This window comes from Delphinapterus leucas, chromosome 11 (assembly GCF_059928025.1).
Source record: "Delphinapterus leucas isolate spDelLeu-1000000601 "Yukka" chromosome 11, BTC_Dleu_Yukka2, whole genome shotgun sequence".
Classification (NCBI taxonomy): Eukaryota; Metazoa; Chordata; class Mammalia; order Artiodactyla; family Monodontidae; genus Delphinapterus; species Delphinapterus leucas.
Genome location: NC_143139.1, coordinates 31,093,125 through 31,116,523, shown reverse-complemented (window position 1 = coordinate 31,116,523; position 23,399 = coordinate 31,093,125). Strand labels below are relative to the sequence as shown.

The 23,399-nt window shown below is 34.1% G+C and overlaps 1 protein-coding gene and 1 pseudogene across 9 annotated transcripts in view; both read right to left on the bottom strand.

Moving 5' to 3' along the window:
- Positions 1-23,399, bottom strand: part of LRRK2 (leucine rich repeat kinase 2) — a 150,738-nt gene that overhangs the window by 40,124 nt on the left and 87,215 nt on the right. For 8 of the 9 annotated variants that reach the window (XM_089920545.1, XM_089920536.1, XM_089920537.1 and 5 more), the window contains 12 exons: positions 22,716-22,809; positions 20,229-20,415; positions 18,950-19,131; positions 16,217-16,446; positions 15,684-15,811; positions 14,123-14,341; positions 10,590-10,791; positions 9,494-9,582; positions 3,092-3,279; positions 2,034-2,188; positions 825-971; positions 475-666 (listed from right to left, as the gene is read on the bottom strand). In XM_089920545.1, coding sequence (XP_089776671.1) covers positions 475-666; positions 825-971; positions 2,034-2,188; positions 3,092-3,279; positions 9,494-9,582; positions 10,590-10,791; positions 14,123-14,341; positions 15,684-15,811; positions 16,217-16,446; positions 18,950-19,131; positions 20,229-20,415; positions 22,716-22,809 — 2,013 coding nt within the window. The remainder of the gene's footprint in view (positions 1-474; positions 667-824; positions 972-2,033; positions 2,189-3,091; positions 3,280-9,493; positions 9,583-10,589; positions 10,792-14,122; positions 14,342-15,683; positions 15,812-16,216; positions 16,447-18,949; positions 19,132-20,228; positions 20,416-22,715; positions 22,810-23,399) is intronic. The other variant, XM_089920539.1, reaches the window with a different exon arrangement.
- LOC111174110 (high mobility group nucleosome-binding domain-containing protein 3 pseudogene) lies at positions 5,606-9,428 on the bottom strand (annotated as a pseudogene).

The following is a 23,399-nucleotide window of genomic DNA, read 5'->3' as shown; positions in this document are numbered from 1 at the left end:
TATCTACTAGGAATTTTAAATACTCATTCCTAGGTTCACTCACTAGAAAGTAGAATTCAGAACTGCCTTAGACTATTGATTCATGAGTAGGAAATTATATATTCTTTACTTTTACAACATTCTTGGAGCACTTAGCCTATGGTTATCATTGCTAAGTTACTTCCATATATCATCTATTTTAATCCTCATAACAATTCTATGAGGTAGTTTTGGTCAGTACTCTTATTTCACAGACGAGGTTATGTTGCTCAATAGCCAGTATTCAAACTCTCAAACCAACATTTTTTCTGAATCTAGAGTATAAGATCTTACTGGGTAATAAATATATTTTTCTGAACTGTCACTACAATTGAATTTAGTATCCTCTAACTCATCCCTTATGGATAAGAATAATTTTTACATTTATTTCAAACCTCACTTCACAAATATTGAAAGGATCACTTAAAAACATTTGTATGTTGTATCAACACATACCTTCTTCTACTTTCTTCATCAAGTTGTCAAGTAAGATTTTCTGATGTTCTTCACCATCATTAAAACTATATAATGCCCACTTCTTCAACAGAGTTTCTCCTTCACCACAAATATCAATCTCCAATAACCCTGGAAACCACTCTTCCATGAGAGAGTCAATGTGGTCCACAACTTGGCCCAAAAGAATACAGCCTACATAATCCAAAGAAGACTTCATCAACACCCTAGCTGAACCTTATTCTGTCACAAAACTGGAAAGAACCTTATTCTGTCACAAAACTATAAAGTTTTTTTAAAAAGTTTAGATTTCTTTAGTGGTACAATTCAAAGTTTTTAATTAATTTCCTTACCTTTTCTACAAGAAGGAACTGTAATTTTTAAGAAACTCTCTGGGTGATTATCTAAGACTTCAGATCCTACCAAGCAATAAGCTTCAGGAGACCAATTCAAGTAGATGCCTTGTCGCCAATACATTCTGTTTGGGCGAAGTGCTCGTTCTGAAAGAAGTTTAAATGAACCCACATATAACCATTAATTATTAGCGGCTCCATAAATTAACAGTGACAATGACACTAACAGTGACAAATGACAGTAAGAGAGATATATTTGTTTTGATGGAAAGTACTGGAATCGTTAAAGATATGAGTCCCCATCCATATCTATTAAATATAATATTAAATATTTTATCCTCAATTTTGGAATGAAGTAAATAAAATGCCCAGTATACAACCTAAGATAGATTTCAGGTTCATGGTGTTAAGTAGTTTAGTATGTGTAATAGATGAAGAAAGAGAATCATAAATAAGTTCCCATAACTTTTAAAAAGAGGTTGGCGGTCATGCTAAAACCAACACTTTGATGTGATGTAACTTTCTATATGTCGATTAACTGCAAGCAACATAAGGTTTACTTCAGAATACAGTACCACCTCAATAAAGCTGATTTTTAAGCACATAAAAAATTATATTTTCCCTTTGGAGCACTAAGATCTCTCCTTCTTCCAGGAGGAAGAGCTAGCATTATAAACACCCGTTTTTTATTCTTTTTTGTAAACCCCTCAGGGATTGTGCAGCAGAATAGAGCTATTATAGTCCCTACACAGAATGGTCTGAATGGTCAGGAACTGTTACACTGTTAAATAAAACTCCCTGACTGCAGTGGTGGCCATTCCTAGTTTTTCTTTGCGCGCACGTGCGTGTGTGTGTGTATGTTTGTGTGTATGTGTAGGTTGGGTGGGTGTGTTTAAACAAATGATGCTTACTAATTTCACCTTTTAAAATTGCTACTTCTAGTCTGCTTTGGCTTGCAAAGCGAGATAGTCATAGGCATTGTAAATGTGTCTAAAATAAGCACACATGGGCTTTGAGGAATTTTCTTCTTAACAAATTGCATGAATTTATTTGAGTGTATGTCTTTATATTGGCCACTCTGAGGTCTTTTGAGCTTATTTTCTGATTTTCAGCTGCCTTTCAAACAAGTAAACTCTGGGAAAATGACATTAATTTTAATATGCTTTCCTCCTAACTTCTCTAAATATTAATTCTTCATTAAATACATACCTCTTCCTGAAAGCATGTAAGGTGAAATTTCAAGTAATCGATTGATTAATCTTGACCAAAAGCCCATTGGAAAATAAGGCATTTCATACAGTCGAATGATAATTTCAGAATTCTCACAATGGGGAAGCTCTATTACAGGTCTGTGGTCCGACAAACTAAAGATAAAAGGACACTGTCATTATACAGCTTCATAAAATACCCAATCATGTTGACCAAAGTGCTTTACTACTTGAAATCAATGAATTGAAGATAAATATTCTAAGCAATTGCACTTTTTATAATGTTCTTTCGCTACATGCTCTTCCTACTCAAAATTTAATGGTTATTTAATTAATTCAAATGCATGATCAGATGTAGATGCATGAAATTTTTTCAATAATCTTATTTATACTATAAATAAATTATTACAGTTCGTTATGCATAGACAGGTAAAGGGATTATGTAAAACTTGAAAAAAATTCATGTCCTAGAAAAGAGTTATATCTATTTTTAGAATTAGTTACCATCCATCAACCAATGCAATTTGCACTTTTCAATGTCATATTACTTTATAACATTTCCCAGGTGCTTATAAAGCAGTAAGAATTTCTACAGTACAGGGCTATAACTTAGGCCTCCATTGTGTTGCCCATACCTCTGAAAATTCACAGCCATAAATTATTTTAAGACTATGTTGAAAACTCACTATATCCCCAGAATCTGCCTAATAACTCTTCCAGTGCCATGTAAGGACACACACACACACACACACACACACACACACACACACACGCATGCACACACACACACACAGAGACTTATCTCCACTATTAACCTTTATTAAATTAGGCAGTGCTAAATCAATTAGTAATTATATACATAAAATCAGTCATTTACTGTATCTTTAAATGTCAAATTTAGTGTTTTCATTAAAAGAAAATGTTATACTTCAGTACAAAGTTTACACAAGAAGAAAAAAGTTACTACATTTATCACAGACCAAAGTTACTTTGACTACTAAAACAATATAATATATGGTGAATTTCCATAGGGTAATAAAATTTTAAGTTTTGGCTTACCTGCTTGGAACCAGCAAATATTCTTCTCCTGTTGGCAAGGCAATCTGGAATTTTTCTAAGAGTTTAAAGTACTGTGACATGTAGTTCTTTGGAAATCTCTTTTTCTTTGAAAGAAATTTTTCCACATCTCTACGTGAAATAATTCCCTTAGGATGTTTTGGACAGCCCTCCACTTTCACTGTCAAAATCTGAAAGATTTAAACTTATACATAATCACTAAAATTTATTTTCTGGAAAGTTTTGAATTTAAAACATTTCCTGTGCTCAGTAAAAATGATTAAAACAATTTTAATGTTGTCAAGTACAACACAGGACCTAATTTCTCTAGCTAGCAGCCAGGTAGCCTAGAAGCCCAGTGGGGCATGTACTCCCTACACACACAAAAAAATTTTTATTAAATTAAGGGAGTTAATTCAGATCAGAAATTCTGGAGATCCTCTGAAACCAATGAACCACAAGCCTTCCCCAACTCTAATTAACACATCAATCCAGTACCCCACATCCTTGTTACAGTCTCATCAATAGTATATTCCTAGGGAAATTATCTTCCAGACTGTGTTATCACTACAGGTTTGCAATAGAAATGTTACTTTACATTTATATAATAGGAGATGGTTTGCATCAGCGAGAAGAGAGGTAGCTTAGCACATTTCAGTGATTCTCAAACAAAGTAAGTAACCCCTGAATTTCACTGGACTCCACTCAGTCTGGATCAGTAGGTCTGAGATGAGGCTTGAGAATCTGCTTTTTTAACAAGAAACGCTGATGATTCTAATGTGGAGACCATACTTTGAGCTTTGATCATCAACATAACAATTAAAAATATAAGTTCAGGAGAACTCAGGTTCAAATCCAGGCTCTACTGCCAATTGTGTGACCTTGGGAAAGATATTTAATTTCTTTACCCACAGTTTCCTTCTCTGTAACATAAGATAATAAAAGTGGCTGTCTCTTAGATTGCATGAGAACAAAATAATATACACATAAAACATGCAAAATACATACAACAATTTTTAGCAAATAGCAAGCCCTCAAATGTTAGCCATTATCTACATATTCCTATTCATTTTACTTGGCCAAATTAATTTTCAAAAGAGATTTGTGCTTAATTTTCTTTAGTAGATCTATAATGTTTAAGGGATACTTAAATAGGAACAAACATTATTTACATTATCATGTAGCTGGGTAAAATACTGGACTGTAAAATCCGTAGGCCCGAGGACTTGTCTCACTCAACACCATATTTCTATTTTGTACATATACCGTCATTGAATCAATGAATGCATGACTGATTGAACATAATGATATCTAATGCAATGTATAATGGGTCATTAAATAATAAAAACTATAATTTGGGACTTCTTCCATATTGTATAGTTTATAGCCCAAACTGCTCTTACACTTTAGGTAGTGAAGAAAACTGCTGTTTTAGTGTTTTTAAAGTTGCTAAGACCTGTCTGACAAACTCACTCTCTACCCCCAGCCATACTTTATATTTTCTTTGTAGCATTCTGTACCACCTAACATGTTAAGGATCCATGTTTTGGTTATTTCCTCCCATTTGAACGTCAACTCCATGAATGCAGGAAACTTGTTTTGTCTACTGCTGTCGCCCCAGCACCAGAACAATATCTGGAACATCATTAGGTGCTGAATAAATACTGTTGAATTCGTGAACTGGGGGAAAATAAAGTTTGGAGCATTTTATCCTAGGGTTAGGTTCATAGGCACTGGAGTCAAACCACTTGGTTTGAAATCATAACTCTAATTCTCCCTGAATATGGAGTCAAACCACTTGGTTTGAAATCGTAACTCTAATTCTCCCTGAATATGTAACTTTGGATAAATTATTTAACCTCTCTGTCCATCAATTTCTTCATCTTCAAGAATGGGCTCTAATAAAGTACCATTTAAAAGAGTTGTTCTGAGAATTAAATGAGATAATCTTTGAAAAGCATATAAGTAACCTCTCATATGTCAGCCATTATTGTATACTTATTCTAATTTATTTTACTTAGACAAACTGATTTTATTTTATTTTATTTACTTTTTTTTTGCAGGCAGGAAAACCTTTTATTTTAAACCACAAATAGTCAGCAGGTGGCCACAACTATCCATGTTTCATTAAAATCACATAAAACCTAGGTACAAAAGCACCACTGATTATTGTTCTAGAAAAACTGCATGAAAAAATTCAAATACACACAGTAAAAACACCACAGTATGCACAGGACTAAATTTTTAAAGCAAGTGCATGGAATGGTGAATCAATTTTACAGACAGCTTCCTATACTAAATTGGTATTTATTTTACTCAAGGATGATAGGAATCTCAAAAAATCATGACTATGAGAAGGTAAAACGTCCATCCTTATATATTTTTGTATGCCAACTAGTAGAGTCCTAAAAAATTAGCATTTACAAAATACTCGGTAAAAATAGCTTTTAAAAGTTGTCCCAAGAGGTACATAAAATCAACCCTAATTTTCATGACAAATCATTCTCTTTTGTTTACAGATTCAGTTCTCTGTGCCTTCCTTTCCAGCTTCTTGCTTTTCCTCCTTCTTCCCTTTAGCACCTTTTTTAACCTTTGTTGCCAGTTCTTTCTCAGTAGGGCTAATGTGAGGATCTATGCATAGGATAAGGGCCTTAGCAGATGTTTTTCTTGGTTTAGGTTCAGGTTTTGGGGGAGCAGCTTTCGCTGACAACCTGGCAGACCATCTGGTGGGCTCCTGTTTAGTTACTTTGGATCCATCCTTGCCCTCTGGATTCTCTGGAGACTTTCTCTTCGGCATAATGACTACGTTGGTGCAGCTAAAAAGTAAAGCAACGGGCTGGAACTGCTGGCACCGCCGCTGGATGCTGCCCCTGCCGCAGCTGTTCACGCGCAGGGCTCGGCGTAGCACGGCCTCCGACAAACTGATTTTAAAATAGAAGTTTGTGCTTGATTTTTTTAGTAGATCTATGCTGCGCTACCACTATCTGTAGCAGATAGTTTCCAAAGATGGACACATTAATTTTTTCTCTCTCTACATGTGGGCTGCTTAATCCTTCAAGATATAGAATCCATCCATTTCCCTGAACAAGACTTGTGGTTGCTCTGCTCACTAGAATGTGGCAGAGCTGACATTTTACCAGTTCTGGGCCTGGCCTTTAAGAGGTCTAGGCATATATGAGAGGCCACATGGAGGAGCACCAACACACCAAAAATGTGAGTGTAGCCTTCTTGGACTCTCCAGCCCAGCTCAATGAGGAAGCCAAGCGAACGACCCCTGTCAATGCCATGTGGAGCAGAACCGCTTGGCTGAACCCAGTCAACCCACAGAACAGTGAGAAACAATAAGCTGTTGATGTTTTACTCCAAGTTTACTTGTGTACGCTAGGTTTTGGGGTATTTTGTTATATAGCAATAAAAAACTGAAACCTTATCTTAATTTTATCACCTTTGAGAGACCTCTTATTATTCCTTCAGCCTGGTAACTTCTAAGGCTAACTTATGCCCTTGTGCAAGGAAAGAAAATTTTCCAAATTTCTCACACAACTTTTTATCAAGATTAAATTGCCATGCAAGTTTTATAATACTCTACCAGTAAGTCCATTTCATATCTCTTTTATCATATAGTTAAATGAGTTTTGCAAATTTCTCTGTGTGTTGATGGAAACTTTAATAAGTTTAGTGACCTAAGAGCTCTGGGCACAAAGAGGGTGGCTGGGCTCATTAGAGCTTCTACACCATGAAATTATTTCTTCCCTTGTCTTGATGACTCACTTGGAGGTGAATAACCCTATTTATTTTTGCTGGTTTGGTGTCAGGCAGATCATTCTGTCTTCACGTGATTACTTATGGCTTTCATTCTCTTTAAACCTTAATAAAAATGACATATTTCAGTATATCACATAAATAAAAATGATGGCATTTATCTTTTACATTAAGAAATTTTACTGACCCTTTAGATCTATCTTTCAAAATAACCTGAGCTGTTCAAATTCTTGACTTAATTTTCAATTAAATTAACATGTTTATAGTATAACTAATAGTATAACTATGCTAATGAGAGTTTCAACTTAATTACTCCATAGTATCTTCAGGGATTTTATTGCATCATGATGGAAATTTGCTTCTGTTAAAAGATAGTGATTCTGATGGAAACCACTTTGTTATTCTATTGAATAAGATGTACCCACTCTCATATTATCCACATGTGTGCAACTTTAAATAGTCCCAATTCACATGGAAACACATCACTTTTTGGTACAACTTTAGCCTTTTCTTGACTATACAGAGTTCAGTTATTTTCTGATACAGGTGCCACCTAACAACAAATCTTTAGGGTACAATTAAAACTCCCTTTTCTACACAGAGTGCATATAACTACACATACTGTTTCATTTAGCTCCATACCTGGCACACTTTCCAAAACTACATGAATACATCTTTACAGTTTTGAAGATTTTTTTCATTTCCTGAAATCATAAGTCTTTAATTACCAAATAGGTCAAATATAAACTTTTGTTAAAACTTACTATTCACTTATACTGAACTAGGGAGGCAATGTAGAAGATAATATTGTTATTATCCTTATTTTACAAGTGAAGAAACAAAAGGTTAAAACATTAAGAAATGTCAAAGTGAGTAAGGATTTAGGAGAGATCTGAACGCAGGTCATGCTGACACTAGAGCTTGTGCTCTTGACCACTATACCTTCCTGGCTCCATTCTCATTAGGTAGATGAGTAAAATCACACTTTCCATGGCATATGTGCAGAAGGATGAAAATCTACTTTAAAAATATCTGCCAGACGGGCTTCCCTGGTGGTGCAGTGGTTGAGAGTCCGCCTGCCGATGCAGGGGACGCGGGTTCGTGCCCCGGTCCGGGAGGATCCCACATGCCGCGGAGGGGCTGGGGCCGTGAGCCATGGCCACTGAGCCTGTGCGTCCGGAGCCTGTGCTCCGCAACGGGATAGGCCACAACAGTGAGAGGCCCGCGTACCACAAAAAAAAAAAAAAAAAAAACTGCCAGAATAGTAATAACTGTCCCATTACAATTAACTGCCAATTGCAACGTTTCAATACATTCTCAAGTTCTGTGGTATAGGATTTAGCCACAAATTAATTCCCTCTTTAAAATATCTTTCTTATTCTTCCTTAGATGAAATTTAGGAACTATTATTCAAGATTACCTGAGGGAATTTAATTACCATTATAGTTGATTAGAAGAGAGCTTTCTGGGGCTTCCCTGGTGGCGCAGTGGTTGAGAGTCTGCCTACCGATGCAGGGGACGCGGGTTCGTGCCCTGGTCCGGGAAGATCCCACATGCCGCAGAGCAGCTGGGCCCGTGAGCCATGGCCGCTGAGCCTGCGCTTCCGGAGCCTGTGCTCCGCAACGGGATAGGCCACAACAGTGAGAGGCCCACGTACCGCAAAAAAAAAAAAAAAAAAAAAAAAAAAAGAAGAGAGATTTCTAACATAAAAAAATACAATCATTTTAGTGACTCAAAAAATTATACTCATAAACAAAATAGCCACCAGTGAGTGCACATGCTGGAGACGCCCTCCCCAGGCTCACTTTAATTCATGATTCATCCAGATGCAGTTGTTCTCACCCAGGGTGATTTTGTGCATCCTAAAATATTTGGCAATGTCTGGGCACATTTTTGCTTGTCATACTGGGAAGGTACTACTGGCATCTAGAGGGTAGAGGCCAAAGATGCTGCTATCATCCTACAATGTACAACAAAGAATTATCTGGCCCAAAATGTCAATAGTGCTGACATTGAGGAACCCTGAGCTAGTGTGTTCTGTTTGAATGGTTTTCTGTGGCAAATCTATAGAGGTGGATTATGATAGCTAATTAATATAAACTCATTGGTAACTGTTATTGGGAGAATAAATAATTTTCCATATGAAATATAAATAGAGAAAAGACAGCCATAACCACCACTATTCAAAATTTTTAAAATTGTAAGCATTTAGAACTTACATTCCACTGAAGAGTCAAAATTTTCCTCCATGTTGTCTAGACTGAGGTTTCAGAGGCTCATCAACCCAATTTTCGTATATGTACTTATCCCAAAGATTTTCACAAAGCTTTCATTCAATTGACTATATCAATAACCAAACCAAAGCTATCATCAGGATCTAGAAAAGTACTACGGAACAGAGCAGTACAAGCACCTGTCTGTGACTTGAAAACAAAGACATTAAAGTTAATTCTAAGATGTCTTCTCTTCTTTCATGAAGTTCTTCTTTATGCAGTCTTCTACACAAATTGTTCTACAGTTTTCTATATTCACAGTAGTTTCTACCTTAACTGAATACAAACTCTATAAAACTCAGTGCTCTAGGTGTCACTTGTAGTTTTCTTCAATCATTACTCCCATGCCACAAAAATATAATATACCAACCTGGGCCATGACTTTACAAAGCCACTTGGGTTCCACAAAATATAAGTCACTTAACTGCAAGGCTGGGTCTTGAAAATGAAGGAGGACCCCTGGAGTAAAAATCAAGAGTGAAACATAGAATTTAGAATATGCAAATATCAAGGGGCTTTAGAGAGAATCTAGTCCAACCTCCTCATTTTACAGATGAGTAAACTTCAGTGGCAGGGCTGAGACCCGAACCCAGGTAACATAGCTCCCAAGCCCTGAAATCCAAATATTATTTTAAAAAGTTATCTTTTGAACTAAATAAAATGATCATATTTAAGCATATTTAAGACAAAGCCATACATTGAAGAGCATGTATTTAGAAATAAATAGAAATTCATAAATATTTTTGGCTTTCTAATTACATATTACAAAGACACATCTTATTTTCGAATACAGGTAAGAAACACAAAATATCAAAGGAAGCTACTGGTTTAAGAACAATGAGGAGATGAATGGATCAGATTCAATCCACATGAAGATTATTTTTCATACAGCAGAATCTGGAGATCAAAAGCAACTTCCCAACCACTTATCCGAGCACTACAAATCAACTCACACATTTCTAGCAAGGTTATATTGATCAAGTACACAATTAGCACCAAAATCTGTTCAAGAGTTTTCATCTGTGAGGTCATGCTGACAACATGTTATGCAACAGAGCAAGATCTGCCACTCAGCAGCTGCATCATCTCAGGCAACCACTGATTCTCCAAGTGCCAAGTTAAACCATCCCAATAATAATTCTTCTTTTCAGTGTACAAATAGCCTCCACATAGGGTCTCACAGGTCCTGAATAGTACAGTCAAGTTCTACAACCCATGTTTTAACTCCTGCTCAGAGACCTTTTCCACTACTGCCCTTAGATAATTTCTAAATTTTTCTCTTATGACATATACATGATTCAACATCAATGCTCATGATGATCTTTCAAAAAGAAAAAAAATCAGTTACCTATTAAAGAATTTTGTCAATATTCTGTTAAATTTTAAATGTAAGTTCTATACAAGGTTCAGGTGCATTTTCACAAATTACTACAGCAGAGCTTTCAAAGAATATGCAATAAACAAACCTGATTCATTTAGGAAGTGAACTGCATGAGGAAGCTCATTTTCATCTAACTGCAGCTGATGTTCTTTCACAAGTTGTAATAATCGTTTCTGGTCAATTACAGGAAATTCAACTGGCACATTTTTACGCTCTGATAAAATGATTTTCTCAAGTTCTACATAGCAGTCTGGAATCAGCTGCCCAACAACAGGCTGATCTCGGATCTACGAAATTACAAATGACAAGCTGTAAAAATCCATTTTATTCATCGATTTGTCAGGTGGGTGGTAAATTCTATGCTAATCATTCAGAACTGTATTTTTTAATAAAATCAAAATGTAATGTAAAACCAATTAAATTGTCAGGCATAAATAAGATGATCTTAAAATAAGAAAAAATATGAACACAGAAGCCAATTTGGAAAGAACTATCAAATAATATTACATGGAAATATTTATCTAGCTATTCAGAAAATCCATGGCAAAATCCAAGATAAATCATTGACCGTAAATAAAGGACTTTCTGTTTTCTAAGACATTAAACTTACATGCAATAGATATGCTAGCATAAGAAGTCAGCAAGTATTGTAAGAGCGTTTGAACCTTATTTATTAGATGAAAATGTGATCCACAACCCAAGGTAAAACTAAATTTTGTTCTTGTTATTTGCAAAATGTTGTATTAGTGGAATGTACGTATCAACAGTGAAATCTGGAGACAGACAAAAAACTTCCTCACCCAAGCTATGCTTTTTCGTGGAAACTTGAACTTGGAAAAATAAGAAATCATCTAAAGCCCAATGATTCTGATATGAGAGGATGATCTGGGGTCTGTTACACTTAGAATCTAACAACTGTCTACTAATCAAGAGATACATAAAATAAAATTTTAAAAGAATGACCTTAAAGTGATAGTTTCTATAATTAAAATCTTTTCCAAACTTTTTTCTTAAAAATCTAATTTTAAATAGAAATGCAACCCTAACAATAGTAACTAAAATACCTTTGAGAACCACCAGGTGGCACACTCTCCCCATTTCTCAACCCATGAATATATTCTTGTATATTCTTTTTACCTGACAATAACTAACATAATTTCTACTTGAATTCTTCAACTTTTTACAAACAGAAATTGGGTTTTATTACACACATGCACACACACACTTTAACTTGCTCTTTCTACTTTTAACTAGAATCTTAAGGAAATTGATTTACAGCAACTGTAACCATTGCTTTCATATTTACCTCCAAACATTCAAGATTGTTTCAATGTATGCTTTGAACCAGAAAATTAAATATAATTTCACTAACCTGCACTTTTCATATTCTCTCTCTTCATCATTTATAAATTAAGATAAAAAATAAATTCAGACTGAAATATATGTTTTAACCCAAGAAGGGAAACCTACATATAAAAGTAAACAAGAGTTCTCACAGAAAGCAATCAAGTAACAAAAGGATGAACTTTACAGGGCTGGATTACAGGGCCAGCAAAGGATCCCACTCTGCTAAGGGGCTGGACAAGATTGAGAGGGATATGGTTGGCACTGAATTCTGTTTTGTCCTCCTTGTTTTAAGCTTTATTATCAGGTCACCAACAGCCAAAAACAAAAAACTTTTATTCTGAAGTCTGCACAGACACATGTTAATAAGGGTGAGACAGGGAAAGATTAGAAAAGAGCCAAGATAAAAGGAAAAGATGAAAAACAAATGAAAGGGCAAACAAAAAAAGATTTCTAGTAGATTAAAAGCTGTTGTTTGAATACAGGTTGAAGCAACTCAGGAAGGAAAGAATATTCAAGTTCTGGCAGGTTTATTGTTTTGGGGTCATCTGAGTCACTATTCTGCAAAGCAATCAAACAGATTTTCAAACCAATATGCCAGAATGATGTATCCATTAGTAATAGATACCTTTCTTCAAATAATACTGCCATTTCTCAAAGCATTTGTTTTACTTCCTTATCTGGTATTGCCTTCAGAGTTCATGTACAAGTGCAGAAAGAAAATTGGTCTCATTGATTGATAGTGATAAATTGCTATTAGCCTAAAGCAATACCAGTCCAGCTTGATGAACCACCTTATCCAGACTTTGCTTCAACTAAATTCAGGCTTTCTCAAAACAAACTCATCCTCCAAGAAGTCTTTTTTAAAATATGATAAATGCTCTGATACCAATGATAAAAAGAGAAGCTATTAAAATATTATAAATAACAAAGTTCTGTAAGCACAGGTATAATCTCAAAAAAAAACTCCCTGGGTAAGGAGAATATTTAATTGAATATATTAATTTTGTATATTTGTTTCTTAAAAGTCATATTACTCTTTAGTCATATATCCCACAAAAAAAGTAAGAAAATCTACAAATAAATGATATTTCATTCTTCTTATATAAAATGTCACTGATCCACCATTTGTAAAAGCTTTTAGTGACTGGGATAAATGTGCTGAAAGATACAAATGTGCAAATTCTCTCCCTGGGCACCACAAAGACCAGTTTATAAATGGCTCATTAGGTTTTGGATAGGAACATAATCTGTGGAAATGGAAAAGAACTAAGCTAACTACACATTATAACCAAGGTGACCATATAATTTATCATCCAAACTGGAATGCTTCTGAGAATATAGTGGGACACAATTAATAATTATGCTGGGACTGTCCAGGCAAAACAGGACCCTTGTTATAAGCCATGGCCTTGATCATTAGTGCTAATGAGCTAAACGAACAGAGACTAACAGTGAAATCCACCATTGTGTTGTTACATTGAACTATTCAGGGTGTTTTTCAGTACAGTTCATACCATGCTGTCTGTAGAACCCAGGTAAAATTTCTTTCTCTTGCAAGTATTAAAAACAAGTGTTCTCAATGCTAACCAATTTATTTGCGTTTTATGAACTCTATGAATTACATTTGTCTTACCAGAAGAAAACTTTGAAATCAAAAACATAATTCCCAAAATGAAAAAACCCAGTTTGTATGAACTAAAAATTGATTAGACATTGATGAAAACCAAATTAGTGACCCTGATTATCAGACGAAAGAAACTTCTCCCAATATTGAGAAAAAAATATATGGAAGGGAGATCACAGTGACAAGAGACATGAAGGAACAACAAAGAAAATCAAGGAGAGCATAAAATAAGAACTCAAAAAGAAAGCAGATGGAAAATATAAGAAAGATAACCCCAAGACCCCAACATTCATCTTTATCCTTTGGATTGAATCACCACTACAGGAAGTTGGGAGAGAAAGGGCATCAGAAACATGTCCCCAGATTCTCTCAGGAATATTCTCTCAGCTTCTCAGATATCCTCTTAGTTTCTCTCAGTATCCTCAAATTATTTTTATTCCCACTTCTATGAGTTTGAAATAAAGTATAGCATAAATAATTTTAAAATTGAAAGTACTTTAATAATGTTAACAGCTCTGAAAAACACCCACAATTTTAAGATAGCTGCTCTCTTCTCAAGACTTTTGACATTTCTTAGCAGTTGCACAACATGAGAATTAATAAATTATATTTATCTACTACCTAAAGTCGGCAATGAACCATGTTACCTTGAAATTGAGGCTCTCATTTATGATGGTTTTCCGAAGTTTTGCCAAAGCATCGGATTCCTCAGTGGCATTTACAAAGTGGTAATCCCGTATTGCAGGAAACCCTCGTTTGTTCAAGAGTTCCTTGGTGATTTTACTGATACAGGCTTTGCGCTGCTTCTCATCAGAAACATCCAAATGTGTCCCAACAAGAATCACAGGGGACGAAGAAGCACGAGCCTATGGGGAAAGATACAAAATACTTTTGTGTTTTTTTTTTTAAATCAAGACTGCTTACATTTCCACTGACATTCACTTTCTATGAAATTCACTTGAGTGGAAATGAGAAATCAAGACTTCTAAGAAGAAAATAACAACTTCCTTTGCTTCCTTAAACCTAAGAAAAAACTTACCCTTACAAAATTTTAAAAGTCAATTTTATGCCCCTTCTTATCCAATTATTACCACTTTTCTTTCAGGTGGCCTATGTAACAGTAATAGTATATTTTTCTTTTGCTTTTTCCGTGCCTTAAAATGGGTTATTCTCTAAGTGTGCTTTGGTCTTCTAAATAAAATAGTATTTAATAACCCCCAAATTATTTCAGAGTAATATAATTTGTTTTATATTTTCTCTTCCTTACCTGTAAATTCAATCTCCTTAATTCATATTAAAGTCATTCAGTGTGGAGTCTACAATGAAAAAAGTCACTAAAGCAAATATTACTGTGACTATAGTATTTTCTCACTTTGGCTAGCTATAATAAAGTCAAAAAAAGGAAGTTTAAAAAATTACCAAAATGACAAAACAAGCTTTATGGAGCTGAAATTTCCTGACAAATCTTTTTAAGGGCTTGCCTCACAGAAGAGCCCACTGGAGCATCATTCAAAGACCATTCACTCTTACTTTGGTCTCAATTCTAAAAAGTCATATATATTTAAAACCATATATACATAAAGTAATAGCTGACAATATGACAGCAAGGGACAAATTGGAAAAATTGCAAAATTCCAAATATACTATTAATCTGGGACCATTTAAAACTTTAAGATCTGAAGGACTTCACACTAAATTGCCTCTGAGGACAGAGTTGGTGATGCACAGATTGCTTTTTTTCACTATGGTTTATTTTAAATTAGGGAAGTTCATATTACCCTTAAGAAATAATATCAGGGAATTCCCTGGTCACCTAGTGGTTAGGATTCAGGCTTTCACTGATGTGGCCCAGGTTCAATCCCTGGTCGGGGAACTGAGATCCTGCCAGCTACGTGGCACAGCCAAAAAAAAAACAGAAATAATATCAAATAATATCAAAATAATATCAAAAATAGTTTAACTTATAAACTCTCAATTTTTATAGCTTAAAATGGTTTCCAGTTTCTATAACTCTCACTAATATAGAAAACACTATTTTCATGTCACAACTTAATTACTTTCCCAACTCAAAATTTTAGTGCTTCTTTCTTTTAAAAAATTATTTGAAGAGACTATTTGAAGCACCTGTTTGCCCAAAATAAATTACCTTACATACCAAAAAAAAACCCAAGAATTATTTTCTATTTTCAAATGATTAGAACAGATCACCTTTATATTGAAGAGCCAAGGCTTCATGGCATCAACTTCAGCTTGCCCTTTGCTGAGGTCATAGACAGCAAGATACAGGGCTCGTTGGGTCATAAAATGGGGGTGAGTGCTGTAGAATTCCTCACAACCTAAATAAAGATTAGAGAATTTTTTAGCCTTCCAGAAAATAGGCAAGAATTCTTCATCTTATTCAAAAATAAAATTAAGTGATACTATCCACTATTTATCACACAAAGAAAGAGAAAAACTATAAAAAGATGACGGTTACATGGCTACACTGGCTTTTTACTAGGGACTGACAACTTTTCACATGTGTCAGCTACTTAGCTTCAGCTGGCATGTACTGGTTCCTAACATTTCCTTCCATGGCTTCTCCATTCTGGTGGCGAGGGTAGAATTACGAGAAATAAGTGTCTTTGGAATAATTCCATAGGATCCACCAGGTCTCTTTGCAGTATTGGAACAGAAAATTCAGTTTTTAAGTCCCTGTTTTAAAAAGATGTGTGAATAAAAAATTCTAGCAAAATAAATACCTGCAAAATCCCACACATTTAGAATGAGGTCTTTCTTCCCTTTGCCTCTTATTTGGATGGGCCAGTCTTTCACGTCTATGCCAACTGTGGCACCTTGCATCCCAAGATCTGATTTCTTGATTTTCATTAATTGCTGCAACAAGGTGGTCTTACCACTCCCAGTATTTCCCACAATCATAAGTTTCATTCGGTTATAGGGCACAGCTTTTTTTAACCGCTGTTGAAGAAACCTGGTATTTGAAAAACAAAAATAAAATAAACTGCTTAGCAGTGTACTTATGATATAGGTGAATTCTTATGCACTGAATTCTTTCAAATATCAAACTGTTCTAAAATACAGTATGCAAAAGAGTGCATAGCTCATGTAACTAATAATGCATGTGTCTTTCAATGCACTATTAATGCATATATTTTGTTAGCGATGTCAGTGTAGTTGATAATGATCGGCAGCATTATCAAATATAATGACATTCTATCACCAGAAATAATCAAAATTTCAAAATATGTTTGTAATACTCATTAGAATTTTATACACACACATAATTTCTTTAAATAACACAAATAAAACCCTAAAAATTATAAAGTATAATTTTTTTTTTTTCAGTATGCGGGCCTCACTGTTGTGGCCTCTCCTGTTGCGGAGCACAGGCTCTAGACGCACAGGCTCAGCGGCCATGGCTCACGGGCCCAGCCACTCCGCGGCACATGGGACCCTCCCGGACCAGGGCACGAACCCGTGTCCCCTGCATCGGCAGGCGGACTCTCAACCACTGCGCCACCAGGGAAGCCCAAAGTATAAAATTTTACAAAGCTCATAGGATAAACAATCAAGGTAGAGTATATAAGCATACTGCTATACTAAACTTTGATAGTGAGGTCGTATTTGGTACATTATACATTGTATGCATACATATATTCATGTATGGTATACATAATGTATATATTCATATATATCATACATGCATATACATAATGTAAATGGAAAGGGAGAACATATTGGTTAAATTATAAATTGATACATATAAATGATTATACTATCAGCAGATAATATGCTGCTGTTCCTAAGTCTTAATGTGAAAATAATTGAAACTAACTAGAAGTGCTGCAGGTGGCTAGCAATACCACCTTTAAATTAATAGTACATTTAAATGTTCTCAAAAATAAAATGGATATAGAAAGATATATTTTAACTATGTTAAAATGTTGCCACAGTTTAAAATTAGAAAAATAAACTAAATCATAAGTGAATCTTAGGGAATATTGACTGATTAGTTCTCATAACTAATAGGAATCTGTCCAACATTCCTGATGATCTGAGCAAAAAGCATCATTATTTTCTTGAATTATTTGATGCTCTAGAAAACAAGATCTGGCAGATCAGATCTTGTACCTGCTGTTATTGAAATCAGTCATTTTCTCACATACAGCTTATTTTCTGTTTTCATCACCAATAAACAAGAAAATCAATGGTCCAAATGTCTATTTATTAAGAATTCATTCTTTGTCATTCTTTAAAAAAGCAAATGAGGACTACAATTTCTAAACTACTACAGGTCTATGTTCTCTCTAAAAATGTTAAATATGTTTAAAAATATTTAGTTATATAGTAGCTTGATAATACAGCATAACACATCGAAAACCAGTTCTACTAAATGTTTAGTAAGAATTGAATACATTTTTATATGAACATCTTTTCCAGTTTCAGGAAGGAAAATCATGGGAAATAATTGTGTAGGGTGTGGGCTAGTCACGTTTATTTAGCAAAGTTGGTGAAAAGATCTTTTTTGTTTTTTCAAATTAAATCACACTCAGGAGAACAAAAAAAACAAATCTTTGTTCATAAAAAGAGACAAAAAGCTAAATATAAATTAAGAAACTTTAAAGAAGAGATTTAGGTAACTGTAGTTCACTCGTAATGCAACAATTATTAATTGTATGCCAGACTCCGTGTTTGGTGCCAAGAATGAAATAGTAAGTAAATGTAGCCATGGTCCTTGACTTAGTGGACATTATAGGCAAGTCAAGGATACATTAAGAGGTGATAACTGAGCTGAAACCTGTAAGATAAATATGGACAGCAGTAGTTTTGTGGAAATAAAAATAAATGATTTTACAGGTAGGTAACAATAAGAGTAATGTGCTCAAACAGTAACAATAGACTAATGTGCTCAAACAGTAACAAAGAGTGGAATAAAGTTCATTATTAAAGATATTTGAAGTTCATAAAATATAAAACCAGAAACAGTGATACGTGGAAGTTTTGGTGGTTTCAAAAATGATCAAGTTGAGTAGGTTATCAGCTTCCTAAGCAAAATTGATGTAATTTTATATCATTTAAGTAACTATAATGCTTTAAGATATAATAGACATACGATAACTATTTGCTATATGAAATGCAGCTTGAGAAGTTATAATACTATGCTTTATTTCTTTAGATTGTATAACTGGTAACAAGAGACCAAATAGTAATAATTTCCTTTTAGAGTCCCTTTCTACTGAAAAGCATGATAAGGAGAAGCCATTCTGTCAACCTTAACTTGGCTAGGAGGAAATGAAAAACTCTGCAGTGGCACCAAACAAACCCATTTATTAAATAAAGGGCAAATGACAAATAAACGTTGGATGGTACTATATATTTTTTTCTTAAATTGTAACTATATATCCATCAAAATCACAAAGAAAGGATATCTGAAACAAATTTAATAAAAACAAATGAAAATAAAATTATCTAACCTTATGATGTCTTTGGCTTTACATCCTATGTGTTTAAAATCAAAATTAAGATGCAGTTCATCCAAAGGAAGATCCCATATTTTGCTTAATTTCCCCATTTCATTGGGAAAGGATCTCAGCTCCAAGTTGTAACTAACATCAAGAGATGTCAGATTTTCAAGACAGCCAATCTCAGGAGGAATCTTAATGAAATAAAAAAGGGCAAATCTTGTTGGTGGGAAGAAAGAAATGTGTGCTGCCAAAACACAAGATGCTAATATAAAACAAGAGAGGCTCAGAGATCCCATCAGCACCTTGCACAGCCTCTCAACAGAGTTCTAAAACTTTCCAAAGGTTTGTCATAGTTTTCATTATAAATGTTTGAAAACATACATATAAAGGACTTACCCCAATCTATGTCATTTATTTATAATCTTTAAAAACCCATTCTGCCTCCTTCACATATTTCATCACTTCACAACACTGAAAGTAAAGAAGTTCTTTTTATGTATCCAAAACCAATCATCTGTGGCTTCAGTCTATTCCCTCACACTGTGTTCTTCAGTAAAACTAAAGATCTAATCATCACAGACTTATGTACAACTTACTGTTCTTAAAATACAACTAAATGTTTATACCTTAAGTGGCATAAATATTGGAATTTCTTTCTGTTCCAAATTTTTAAGCAATATTCATTACTTCTATAATAGCAAACATTAATTTTCTGCAAAAAAAGTCAGGTATTCCAAAATATTCAGAGTTATTCTGAACCTCATGGTTTCAGGCACTTTACTGTTTTTTTGGCTTTTATAGGCAACAGACTTGAACCTGGCCAAAAAAAAAAAAATTTTTCTGGGACGAATGGATAATCAATTTCAGATTTATAACAGAGACTGTCCATTTGGGTGAATGCAGAAATTTAAGAATGTGGAAAAGAATGTCAGCTGAAAAACACAGGCTGCATATGGCCCGGAGACAACTTGAGAAATACAGCGTGCCTGAGAGTCTGTTAACAGATTAGCGATTTTGTGATAAATTGTCACACTTAAAGCATTACACACATTCATAATTAAATATATATATATAAATATTCAAAATAAAATAGAGCACAAAAAGTGATTTTTTAAGGAAATTAAGCATTGTTAATATACCCATTTACCTCAGGGTAGGATTAGATCTTATTCAAAAAGTAAGCAATATCAAATAACAGATTTTGAAATGATCATTTGTGATAATGCAAATTATAAAAGCATATTTTCAAACTGGAAATAATTCTAAACAAATAAAGATGACCTCTTACCTCTTTCAGTTTATTATGAGAAAGATGTAGTTTCTCTACTCTAGACCATGCACAGGCTTTTTCACTCAAGTCCAAGATACTGATCTGATTATGACTAAACAAGAGTTCCCTTAAGTTCAAAGATCTCCAGTGCACAGGACCTGGTAGATATTGAATATCATTGTTGCTCATATCTAAGGACCGCAGGCTGAAACAATACAATGTCCAGATAAAAATCAAATGTTTCCAAAATACATGAAATAACATCACAAGTAATTTTCACCAGAGTGAGAATAAGGTATAACTTTAAAACTAACATTATTTATATATGAGTACATACGTGTTTTTTTGTGTACATAAAGGTATATACAGGCTAGAAAAAAAGGCATGTCTCAACAGGAACATTTTTAAAAAGGACCAATAAAAACAAAATTGAGGCCTAATTTTCCTACTTCAGAAACATAAAAATGTCAACCATAAGGAAAGACCAAGTGTTTTACAAACACTTATGATGCATGAGAAATCATAATTAACAAAGGCAAAAACAGTCATTAAGATTCCTGCCTTCTATACAAGATTTACAAATATGTAGCCTCCATTTCTCTGTTCAATTTCACTCGTACCTGGAGGGATTCTTCAGAGGTTGGGTCCTTAAGTTTACTATCATTTTTAGCAGCCAGCCTCAGTGTGAAAAGTATCATAACATTGAGCATGATGTCTTGTATACAGTAGGCCCTCAATGTAAATTTGTTGCTTTCAGGCAGGAATAGCTACCCAAAATTTGCAGGAAATAGCAGAAAAACACATGTCACATGTAAATGTACATGTGTAGGAAGAATAAAGATAGTCAACAATTGTGGTATATTTGACTATGTAAAATGTTGCCTGGACTTTTACTACTGTATACTGATCCCTTTCATCCAGCATATTTGAAGTATTATGAATTAATTCTAAGCTCAAATAGCTGTACTGCCTGCTAGACCAAGATTCAGATCTGCAGAGCAACATTATTGCTCTAATTTTTAAATGATCTAGATTTTGCCCTAGTTACCTTATAAAAATGTTGAAAACAAGAAAATTAATTTGACTATATTTAAGATAAGACATGTATGTCTAACAAACAATGCAACTGAGACAAAGTTGAGAATCGTCAGGTTGTTCAAAGGCAGTGTCTCTTAGCTTTTAGACTAAGCTTGGAGACTGAAGCTGGCCAACCACACGCTCATTTGTGAAACAAAAGAATAAATTTAAAAAATACATATAAAACACTAAAATGTATACCTGAAGATGGTGTCTAAAGGTATAGTGTAATTAGGGACTGCATAATATTTTTAGTTCTCTGGGAAGAAAGCTTTCTTATGACATGCATCTTCTAATAAGCTTTTTTTTTTTGCGGTACGCGGGCCTCTCACTGTTGTGGCCTCTTCCGTTGCGGAGCACAGGCTCCAGACGCGCAGGCTCCGCGACATGTGGGATCTTCCCGGACCGGGGCACGAACCCGTGTCCCCTGCATCGGCAGGCGGACTCTCAACCACTGCGCCACCAGGGAAGCCCTCTAATGAGCTTTTACAAATAGGTGGCTTCCAAACACATTTTCAAGAATAAATTATGTTTAAAATATAGGACCGCCCACCTGTATTCTATAGATGCCTGTATGTCAGAATTAAGAGTCTGAAATCAAACCACCAGTGTTTAAGAACTGTGACTTCGGGCAAGTTACTTTCTCTCTCTTATGAAATAGTGTTCTCATTATAAAGTGGAGATGATAACAGTAAGTATTTCATAGGATTATTAGAAAGATTAAAAAGATGATCCACTGTTAAGCAGTAAACTACAGTGTCTGACACATTCTAAACCTAGACTTAAATTAACTATTATTCATCTGTCTCACACCTTCCATGGCTAAATTATAACTAAGTATTATTTGCCTGTATATGTATATATTTGCACATGTACCTTGATGGATTTTATTTATAATAAATAACACTACTAGAATAGTTATTTAAGATTACAACACATTTGAAATCTAATTAATGCCTGGATTTGTAGTTAATAGGAAGCTTTTATTTTTAATGAAATTAACCAAAAATATCCCCAAATACTTGGAACGACATAAATTATCCTATTCTTCACCAAAAATGTCACTCAAACATAACAAGTATAATTTCAAAGTTAATAGTGTTTTAGCAACATAATCCCCAAATCAAGTGAAATTTTAAAAGTTAAAGTGATAGCCAGTACAATCTCATTTGATTATAATAATGCAACAATTAATTACTCTTAAATTGTTTCTACACAACAGCACATTAAATTAATATAAAAGTTAAAAAGTCCAAATAACAATTCACATCTTTCATCTAATATTAAAAGTCAAACATTCATAGATTTAAAAACATTAAGTTTAGTAGGTTTAGAAATCAATTACATTTATATGTCTAAGTTAAAACCATGTTTATGAAGGTTCTGTTCCACCTCGTGCATTTTTTAAAGTTAAAATAATAAACTTACTGTGGAAGATTTAAAATTGCTTCCGGAACACATGTAAATCTGTTTTGAGATAATTTTAGGCTTGTCATGGAAGAAGGCAAAAAAGGCATAGCAGCTAAGAGAAAATGAAAGTGAGATAATGGACATTTTAATAACTTTAACAACATTTCCATTAGATTCTACAATAAGAGCAGCTACCAATGATCTGTCACATAATTTAATTTCCATTCTCACACTGACAATAAAATAATTCTACTTTTAAAATAAATTAATACTACCACAAAACATTAAAACAATACACCATAATTATAAGACTCTCTTAACCTGAAAGCCACAAAAGTGTCTAAGTATAAATTCATCTGTCCAACAACTGTACAAAGTAGAAATCATTAGAATATTCATTTCAAATTATGTGTGATATTATGGGACATACATTATAGATTAATTCAAATTACTCTGAAGTAAGTCTAACAAAACATTTTAGAATATTTTACTAATCCACAATATAATATAAAAATAAAAATTCTCTATAACACCATCTTGTAAAGAGTATACTATGGAATAACTATGGATGTTACTTAATAAAAGTATTCTTTGATCATATGATCTTAAGAGATGAGGGACCTCTCCACAGAGATTTCTACCTTGAATTTGGTGTTATTTCGATACATGTTTTTGTACCTTTATGATGTATGCATCCACAGG